Source organism: Cornus florida, unplaced genomic scaffold, assembly GCF_030987335.1.
Source record: "Cornus florida cultivar Cherokee Brave unplaced genomic scaffold, ASM3098733v1 CherokeeBrave_3.0.0_Hap2_Chr06, whole genome shotgun sequence".
NCBI classification, from domain to species: domain Eukaryota; kingdom Viridiplantae; phylum Streptophyta; class Magnoliopsida; order Cornales; family Cornaceae; genus Cornus; species Cornus florida.
In genome coordinates, this window is record NW_026775576.1 from 92,819,687 (window position 1) to 92,830,492 (window position 10,806).

General features: G+C 32.3%; 1 protein-coding gene across 2 annotated transcripts; it reads left to right on the forward strand.

The window, feature by feature from the left end:
• Positions 1–903: 903 nt before the first annotated feature.
• On the forward strand, positions 904–3,038 carry LOC132312930 (uncharacterized). Of its 2 annotated transcripts, none has more exons than XM_059811498.1 (4): positions 904–1,359; positions 2,220–2,330; positions 2,519–2,598; positions 2,717–3,038. In XM_059811498.1, the coding sequence occupies exons 1-4, from the start codon at positions 1,117–1,119 to the stop codon at positions 2,799–2,801; spliced, it is 519 nt and encodes a 172-aa protein (XP_059667481.1). In that variant the 5' UTR covers positions 904–1,116; the 3' UTR covers positions 2,802–3,038. The 2 variants fall into 2 exon arrangements, with proteins under 2 accessions (XP_059667481.1, XP_059667482.1); XM_059811499.1 differs by having other exon boundaries at positions 907–1,359; positions 2,519–2,599; positions 2,727–3,038.
• Positions 3,039–10,806: the final 7,768 nt, after the last annotated feature.

Genomic DNA, 10,806 nt, shown 5'->3' on the forward strand with positions numbered 1-10,806 from the left:
TATATATAAAATTCCTTGTTAAAAAAACAATTAAACTATTAGACAGTAATACATAACACTTTGTACATATTCACCAATCCTCCTATCATCTCAATTCAATTTGAGTATTATAATTTATTTGAACTTGCAACGTTCCCATATTAGTATTAACACTAATCTCATGTGAATTCCATGTGAGTATTCTTCCTTATTTAAACTCGCAATGTCTGTATTGGTAGGGTGAACTCAGACAAATTAATGTGCAATCCTTTTTCTTTTTGACGCTTTTTAACTCCCTCAAAAATCAAAGGTACTGTAATTTAGTATTACTTCCTCACATCTCAAAAGAGAAAGTCGAGGGTTGAAGTTTCCATAAAGACATGTGAGTGTGTGAGTGTTTTTCTTATTTCCGATACTTGACATGACACCGGATCAATGATTAAATTTAACTCTACTGATATATACTCAACACTTTTCTTATCCAAATATAATATGGAGCAAGAACCTCTAACACTAATCGAGTGCACGTGCGATTGATGTAGGACGGTTTTATTAAGTTTTATATTATTTTTATTTTTTATAATTTAAAAAAAAATTAAATTTAGGTTTTTAATTTCCTTCAACCATTAGTTTTTTTTATATTTTTAGTTTTTTTTTTTTTTTAGATTACCTTATGTTTTTTATTTTATCCTTTTACTAATAATATTTCAAATTTTTTTTTGTATATTTTCTTCTACTTTGTGAATTCAAAGAAACCATGATCCTCGGACTACCATCATTTCGAGATCTAGATAGGTTCCTATTTATTTATTTTGAACTTGTAACCTCTAATTAAATATATATATATATATATATATATATATAATGTCTTTTTTTGTTTTCCTTTTTTCTTTAATTTTTGTGTTATAAAGAAAGCTAAGCTGGCTTGGTACTTTAAACATTAAGGCCAGCCTTGTTCACAAGCACCTGCAAACAGGATAGAGAGAGAAAGAGAGGAGAGAGAGCCATCATTCCAAAGCAAAAGCAAAAGATAGAGAGAGAGAGAGAGAGAAAGGGGAAGATAAACAGAGAAATTCAATCAAGGAAGAAGGGTTTCTGAGAAATATTATAGAGAGAGAAAGAGAGAGAGAGAGAGAAATGATGCAAACACAGCAGCAGCAACAACAACAGGCACTGATGCAGTCAGGGCAAATCTCAGGGAGCCTAAGCTTCAACGGTAGTCTAACCAAAGAAGACGAAGAGATGTCAAAATCAGCTCTCTCTACCTTCAGAGCCAAGGAGGAAGAGATCGAGAAGAAGAAATTGGAGGTCAAGGAGAAAGTTCAGGCTCAGTTGGGTCGCATCGAAGAAGAAACCAAACGTTTGGCCACCATTCGTGAGGTACATATCTGCTATGTGTGTGTGTGTATATATATATATATATATGAGTTTAGGTACTAATAAAACCAAAATAAGATGATTTGATTATATTAAACTCGATTTCCTACAAAAGAGAGATGAAATTTGATGTAGTTTTCTTCTATTTTTGGGGGACATAATTTCTTTGAACTACATAATTTTTCATGTACATATGTATATGAATTTAGCTACGGATTAGACCAAAATAAGTTGATTTAATTATATGTCTAGCAAATTAAACTTGCTTTCCCTAAAAAAAACATGAACTTTTGATGTAGTTTTCTTCAATTTTTTTGGGTAAAGAATTTTGTTACTGTTATGCAGGAAATTAAGAGAAGCATCTTTGTAAAGTTTGTCTCTTATTTCTTGGGATATATGTGTATGTGCGTGTATATCCAGAAAGTTGTAGTTGTAGATTTAGTTGATTTAGGGTTTTATATTTTTCGTTATGTTCTTTTAATTTATAGAACAAAGGAAATCAAACTATGTGTGTATTTTCCATCATTTTTTTTTCTATGGGAAATTGGGAATTAATAGAACTCTATGTTTCTTCAAAAAAAATTAGTAACTTACTTTTTTGTTGTATGTGTTTTGTGACATGTTTTCTTTTTTGGGTACAGATAATTTTTATCATTTGTTAGATCAATTAATCCAAGGCTTCTTATCAATATAAACCCTGTAAAAAGGCCATATAGTTTTTATCATTGATAGTAATAGGTATAATATGGAAAACATTAGTTATAGCTAATTTCATGTAAGGTGTCAAAGTGGTAGTAGTTATTTAACTCTAATTATCTATAAATAACAAGTGTATTTTTTTTAATTAAAAAAAAAAAAAATAGGAGCTTGAAGGGCTAGCAGATCCAATGAGGAAGGAAGTTGCACTTGTTCGTAAGAAGATCGACTCGGTCAACAAGGAACTAAAGCCTCTGGGACAGAGCTGCCAGAAGAAGGTAAAACATTACCACCTATGGTACTATTAATATTCAGATTATATCAAAATATGATTCTCACAGATTTCATGAACATGCATAAAGATCACAGATTTCGTGAACATACATAAAGATCAAAATTATTAGTTCAAAGAAATGATTGTACAAGAAATTTCGATTACTGAATTGGTGGTATTAATTTGTCACAGGAGAGAGAGTACAAAGAAGCTCTCGAGGCTTTCAATGAAAAGAACAAAGAAAAAGTGCAGCTGATTACCAGATTAATGGAGGTGAGTGTTTATGTGTTATATATTTCTTACTTGAAATAAAAGCATATATGTATGTATTTTTCAACTTCAATGTCTAATTATTCTTGTTTAAATGTGCTCGACTTTGTATTTTGTATTGATGGACCAGCTGGTAAGTGAAAGTGAGAGATTGAGGTTGAAGAAATTGGAGGAGCTCAGTAAGAGCATAGAAACGATACACTGAGATGATCGAATGCTGATGAATATGATTGACTAATTAGGCTCGTGTGATGTATTTAAGTTTTACTCCTCTATTTATATATGGGTGTCTCGGGTTTGTTGTATTCTATGGTTTTTTCTTGTTTGTTTGATTAGCCTTTGTTGGATCATTTGCTGATTTAGGAAGTGGAATTACTTTAAAACAGGTTTGTAACTAAACAGGTTTCGACTTCGAATTTTCTCCTCATTTTTTTTCCCCTTATATTCATCCTTCAACTGTCTCCTAAGTTCTGTATAAATGTTATGTATGTGTGTTTGGAAGAATGGATGGCTTATATTCATAATCAAATTGTTGGACAATAGACTGAGTTTATTGTTCAGATTGTTTGGAAATCACTGCTCGCGAGTGATTACTTCCGGGTTGAAATTGCAGGTATTTTATGTATCTGCACTAGGCCATTAGAAATCACCATAATTGGAATTAGGAGTTATTCTTCTTCTTTCAAATTGCTCATTTACATGCATTCCTAGCAAATGATATAGTGGGTTAACAAGGTGTTGATTATATGGGATTAATTGATTGGCTAGTCCTCAAGTGTCGTTTGATGGTTTTGCTTGTTTGTGAACTCTATTGCGGTATGTGATTGAGGAATGGTAGTGTTTTAGTTTTCTTGTACTGGTTGCCGGGATATGTATCCATTACCAACCCTGTTTGTGGCAGGGAGTGCTTTGGCTCTTATTTATACCATACTTGTTGCTTGCTTGTTGTGAATCGGGACATTGAATTTGAAATTGAAGAAAATTTATTACAGAGTTGGAATTAAATTTGTCCTAGTTTCAAGTTCAAGTTGTTGATTCGATGTTCTTAAACATAACTACGAGTCATTGTTGGTGTAAGTCATTGTTGGTGTAAACAAATGATGGTATGTTCGGTTCGGGATACACCTTAAAAAAGATTGGAATGTTTAGTATATATTCTAAATTTTTTGATAAAGTACATATTAAACCGGACGAAACAGTATGTATTGTTCATATGGTGGGATATTTTTCATGTTCATACCGCCAAGGTTGTAAAAAGGTGTCTATTATGCTTTGGATCACAATACTGTGTTCTTTGGGACATATTCAATAACAACTATGATATTTATTATCTGATTATCAATTGTAACCTGTCAATTAAATTTGGAGATATTTGTACTGTTTGGAGAGCCTACTAAATTCATTTATTAGTACTTCATTTATAAATTTGGAGATATTTGTACGTTTGGCATCCACTTCCTATTTGTTTACTACATGGTAGTACTTCATATATAATAGTATCATACATATATGACTCAACTTATATTAGATTGAATACAAATCCCATCCTTTTTTTTTTTTTTTTTTTTTACAGCGATTTGAAAGTGTGTATATATATATATGTATCTTTGGTTTTGGGATAATTAAGGAGCTATTATTGAAATAGACCGAGGGGTGTTTTAAACGACTACTAAAACAAGATAATAGGACACTTACATACACAATTTTTTTCTCTTTGATCGATGACGTTAGTGTCGGGTTTTTTAAAACATTTCTTAATCTATCAATGGACGCATGTAACTTTCCATCTCAAATATAGCAGAATAGACTAAAGGAAATTCGGACGCCCATTTAAGTTTGTGTTTTTGTGTGTGCAGTAGGACACTATCTGACGGCTTCATCAATCATCACCTAAATGAATTGTTTTTGTTCGTTAGCAATAAATCTGTAACATTTTATGTGGTGCATGTTAAGCACTCATAAGTTGTGGTGTCCTAAAAATAATTAGGGTTTATCAAAAGAGAATCCAATTGCTAAACATGTTTCAATTATGATATGCGTGGTTAGATATGGATCAACTGTTATAACCACTACAACTACCCACAAGCGAAAGATGATGTTTCTTTTTGAATTTGAAATTTGTGTCCTTAGCATAAAGTAAGATAAGACAAAGCTGACACATATATGTGTTGACCCATCAAATAATTATGTTTCACTCTAACTACTGCAATCCCAAACAACATGAGTGGGAAGCATATAGCACCAGCTGGAGTGGACCATCAATTTTATGTAAACTTTGGTAATGGTAATCATTTTTATAGCATTTTATTCCCAATGTGCAAATATTTCACCCATAAACAAGGCTTCTCGGTAAGGGTAATGTGTTTGTTAAAAAAGAAAAAAAGAATTTTGATAACCGAGGGAGTTCCACAGTAAAATTGATTTGAATTGGTATAAAGGAAATTTTTTCTATAATGAACAAAATTAAACATGTCAAAATTTCACATTTTCTTGTTTTTTGAATTATTGAAAAGGTTTTTAATAAATTCCATTAAGTGCATTTTCATAATTTTTTGGGTCTAACAACCCGCCCTCCTGGTAAACACAATATAATGATGCCCTTTTTTGGGTCTAACCAAATGAAGTAGAATTTGGTTCATAAGCTTTAGATGATATGGTAGAAGAAAGGTCATGGTATTGTGGAGGTAGTCTTGAGTCTTGATTCTTGACCAAATGTACCAAATTGACCCGCGGTAGACAAACAAACAACGATCAGTTGATGGGGATTGGATTTCCACGCCCCGGATTAGGCGCAATTGGGTTGACCAACATTCCACTACACCAATTATTTAATTCCGTTTATTTATTTATTTTTGGTAGCAAATTAAGTTTAAGAAGGGATTCAAATACGAAACATTCATTTGGGAGTTCGACACTTTACCGACTACTAATTTTGTCAAGCTTCAATCAATACTCTCACTAAGCAAATTTAATATATTATGCATTAAAACATCATTTTGAGAAATCAATACCTTAACTTCGTGAATGCATCTGTAATCTTTAGAAATAGTAATATGTGAATGCATTCTCAAATTAATGAGTAACGCATTCTTGAAATAAATGAGGGTTGTATTCTTTAAATGCAAAACAAAATATAGTAAATGGTTATAACCTAAGTCACACAATCTTTTTTAACGGGTGTTATTTCCGAGCGTGCTCTCGTTCCCACGCTCCGCCGCGCGCTTTGGCTATTTATGACTATTTATGACTTAATTCTACTGCTCTCGAATGATTCTTATTTTATGTGACTTGAGTTGTAACTTGGTCTCATACTAGGTTGGGTAGGTGGGCTTGTTTTAATCCATGAGATTGGGTTGCATTCTTTTGGGCTTAGGCTTTTGTATTCAAGATCCGATTTAGGTGAGCCCATCATTGCATGATTACTTATTTTTGACGAATTTAAACAATTATTTTAAAATTAGGATTGAAGCCCAACTTGAACTTAAATTAGATTGGGCTTCTGAATATAAATTGATATTACGTATGTTATATAAAAATTTACAATTGTGTTCAATATTTTCTCCCTTTCGTTATTTTTTTTTTTTATTTTTTATTTTTGTTGTAGTTGTTCTTAAATCTTGATTTTTCTTATATTAAATTTTTGAAAAATTAATTTCTTCAAAATTTGTTTATAATTTTTCATATAACTTGTAGAGGAGAAAGGTTATTTTGGATTGGACTGAACTTGAACCAGATTTTTTATCTTGGGTCAGTGCTTGGGGTTCACCCTTCAACCTGTTCAAGTTTCTGACCCGGCTGAATTGCACCCCTATTTAAAACTGGTTCGGGCTGCATGTCAATTGTTATATATATATTTTTGGTAGGAAAAAAAAAAAAAAAAAGAGAAGAAAAAAGTAATTAAAAGATAGGTTAGGGTGGTCCTATGTCATATAATAAGGTATGGCCAAACGTTAGGAAATCGAGGCAATGAAAGAAGAAGAGACATGAATGTTGAGAATATATCTGATAAATTGATGATGAGGTAGCTAGTGTCAAATATAGACTAATAAACCAGACACGTTTTGATGATTATAACATGGATGGAACTCACGTTCTTCATAAGGAGAATATCTATGTATATATGTATCCATTCTATCCATATCTTAGGTTTGGTTTTTGTTGACCCCATCCATTCCCATGAACCACCTCCTTAGTCATGACTAGATTAAAAGAATCCTTCACTATATAAATAAATATATATATATATATAGAGAGAGAGAGAGAGAGAGAGGTGAGAGAGCGGGGTTGTCCTGTTCTTACCAAGATCAGGAGGATGATTTGAATGTTCCCTGTTAGAGTGACTTCGTGTGAAGAAAAAAAGAAAAGGAATTGCAAAATTGGATTTGAATTTGTGTTGGTCTTTGGTGGCTTTTAGTGTACACAGAAATGGCCTTCCCCGAAAAAGGTTTACATGAAGAAAGGGACAAAAGTATGACAACAGAGACCGGCAAAGCAGCAAATTAATGACACACCGTTTGTTTCCATCTGTACGTGTGGTCGGTCAACTTGAGGCGTTGCGCCTTTGACTCTTCTACCCTTATTTTGCAACACGCAAAATTAAGGATGCACCACTGTTTAATCCAGAATTCAACAAAATTATTACAATGCTGTGCCCATTTATATATAAATTGATAATGCAATACTCAATAACATCAAACAAAAAAAAATAATAACAATATATAATATTTTTTCTGTTTCAAATTAAGGGTCAAATATGAATTACAATTTTTAATGATAACATTTAATTTGAAACGAAATGAATTGACACAGTTGTATACAAGCTGTATGTGATTGGTGCGGATCATGAGACAAAAATTTCTGATATAACAGATGATCCAGTCCAGTTGAGAAAGAGGTTAACAAAGTTGCACGTAATTGCCATTCATCCATGGACACGTGGGTGGGGGAATAGGGTGGGAATAGTCCTCCGGAATTGGAATTGTATGCATATGCGTGCACCGAGTTGACGGTGCATTTATACATCCAGAGTCCTCCGCTTTGTCCTCCTCAAATCATAATAATAACAAAATTATGCCGATCTTTGGTGGGGCCACGCTGAGATTTGGAAACACACAGTGCTTAACTACTCGTGTACGGTTTTCTATTCGCTAGACTACTTGAACATTACCAAACTGTCCTTGTTGACCAAAAACCGCATTTTGTGGGTTTTCTTAATGCGGAGTGTACTAATTCCTTCCCATTGAAGAGAAAAGGAAAAATAATCCCCCCCAAAAAACATGTGAAATGTATGTGTTTGGTAAGGGAAATGGTGAGGAAGGAATCAAACATAATTCTGAAATTAAACCCATTTTTTTCTTAATCACCTCACTTAGTAGTGGTTTGGAGACAGACTATTTTGACATTAAGGGACATCATTTTTTTAGTTTTTTTAAAGCTATTGGATATATCATTTTTCTTGTGCATATATTTCTCTACTAATAAAACAATTTTTGGAATCTTAAAAAAAAAAAAAAAAAATCTTAAAAATTTCTCCTCAGTTGTTCAGGCAGCAAGATTTCTCATATTTTCATCTAGTTTGAATTAACACAAGATTTGGATCAGTTCAAGAATTTATGGACTAATCCAACTTTGTTGCTCTTCAAGAATTTGACTAAGGTAGAAAACAATCCGGTCCAACTTTATTTGGAAAGTGCAAAATTTGTTTCCCTGTTAGTTTTGGAGTCTCCGAAACTTATGAGGAAGTTGGTTGGGCACACTCAATCGAACAGCTGGACATTTTATCAACTAAGTTACTGAATAATGTCAAAGTTAATTTCCTTTAAGAGAGACTATTTGTATGAACTCTGATCAAATTTTAGAATGTAGTACAATTGAGAGAGAATTGTATTGTGCTACACAAAAGAGAGACCAAATCTGAAAAATTGAGAAGAAAATTCATCTTTTCATAAAGAATTTGTTCAGTGCCCCCTATGAACACTGTCCTAACTTTGAATGAATAATTTTTATATAATTATTTATTTTTGTTTGTGATTTGTTTACGTGTCTTTAACTCTCATTTATATGTTGTCTAGGATTTCCGCTACAATAAATTATTACCACTTCTCCACGATCACTAGCTTAATTTTATTTATTTATTTATTGAGAAGCGAGTCGGTAATGGTTAACCAAGGAATAAGACACCACCAACAATTGATTTGACCTTCTTAAACATAAAATACATCCATTATAAACATATCATATGTATGTATAATTAATTACATTACCTCTACACAGAAAAGCCAAAATACTGAAGGTATGGAGTTATGTGCAGGGTCTAATCTAATCTACCTACCGATATTTAATCTATTTGTGTATATATGTGTATATATATAATTAAGGTTTTGCTACATGTGAAGAACGAATTAAAAGATAAGCACTCACATAGTGCCCATTAATTATAGTAATGATGTCCCTGTGAAGTTCAACAGTACATATGCAAGTGGTTAGCTGTTTTCTTCTCTACACTTGAAAACAAAACACACACACACACACACATTTTAAAGATAAATCCCACAACATTCCTTCTATGTTTTAATTTTATGTTATTTATTTGTTTATAGCCGTATTTCCGTTTTTTATAAACAATTTTTTTTTTTTTTACAAGGTATGAGACCCCTCAGACTTCTTGAAACACTTAAAAGTACCTGTGATTGCCCAAGGCGATTAAATTGTTTAAAGATCAAGTTAAGTGAAGACAACAATACAACAAATTGGCGAAATAATCTCTCTCTTCATTCATATATCTATCTATATATTAGTAATATATATATATATAATACAACATTGAACAAAGAAAATAAGATTAAAAAAAAAAAAAAAAAAACACAGAATAGGTGGATTTAATTAAATTAACTTTAGTTGCAGTTGCATCTCCGTGGATTTATTATTGAACTTGTCCTGTGTCCCACGTACGAAGTGGAATAGGAATTAAATATGTGGAAAGAAGACAACAAATATGAACTTGTAGGTGCAAGATAAAAAAGGCAGAGAAGACAAAGGACTTGAATATATAAAGGATTTACTTTTTTTCCCTGCCCACGCACTACGCCACCAGTTTAAAATTTTTAATTAGAAGACAAATGTGAATTGTTAGAGTCAAATTCAAATTTTAATTTGGAGTTAGGTTACGTAATGGTGCAAAAAGTGATTAGTATATATTACTATTAAATAAGTGTCACGTCTTATCTTTAATTCGATGTCACGTCAAATATATATGAATAGTCGATCCATTATAAACACTTTATATTCAAGGTACAAAGTCGATTTGTCCGGTTAACAACTCAAAAGGCTCACCGTGTGTTTTATTCAATGATGTACGTTCTCTCTTTTTCTTATGTAATGATTTTTTTTTGACTTGGGTGCCTCGCTAAGGTAGTGTTGTAGCTCACTTGTTGAGCAAAAAAATTCTTGCAGCCGAATGTTCTGATTTTGAGTGAAACTTTTAATTCAAGTAATTGTTAGATGCTCTCAATTCCGACTGTATTCTTCCTCCTTTTGAATGATATGGTGTTTCATTTGGTGTCCAAAAAAAAAAAAAAAAAAAACTCAAATTCTTTAAACCTTACATTTAAAAATGAGACCAAATAATGCAATAAAATCTACGATCCAACCTCAGAATCTGAAAATCAACTTTGTAAAGAGAATCCGACGGCTGCAGTGTATGAAATAGGAAGACCCGTGTGATAGATCATTGTCCTTTGGGACATGCAAACATTGTCAGAGTAAATTTCAATATCAGTAACTCAAATGTTTAATCCAAAACGGTGGGCCACACCTCTCTCTTTTCATTATATATATACAGTATAAAAATATATTCTTTTTAGATCAAAGGTGCTTACTGAGAACTGAAACAGACTGGACAGATGAAAAGTAAAAGTGCGACCGGCGCGATGCTCCTAGGATCCTCATTCCTCGACCATGGGTACACGGTGAATGGCTCCCCACCGTCAATATAACAGTAGAGAAAGTTTCGGATTGACGGATAGGAGACACTTTTTAGGTCTTTACTGGTAATAAGTTAAATTACGTTAAATTTTAGATAAATTACACTCACTTATCAAGAAATTTAAACATATTATATGCAGTAGATCCTTTAATTCATTCTTTATTACTTTTGTCTTCAATAACATGTAGTCAAGATGCATAGCGATAATGTAATTTTATAGGGTTAA

Excerpts from the sequence above, each read along its gene's own strand:
- LOC132312930 (XM_059811498.1), top strand. The coding sequence starts at position 1,117 with ATGATGCAAACACAGCAGCAGCAACAACAACAGGCACTGATGCAGTCA. Across the intron at positions 1,360-2,219 it reads GTTTGGCCACCATTCGTGAG|GAGCTTGAAGGGCTAGCAGA; the intron begins GTACATATCTGC and ends AAAAAAAAATAG. Across the intron at positions 2,331-2,518 it reads GACAGAGCTGCCAGAAGAAG|GAGAGAGAGTACAAAGAAGC; the intron begins GTAAAACATTAC and ends AATTTGTCACAG.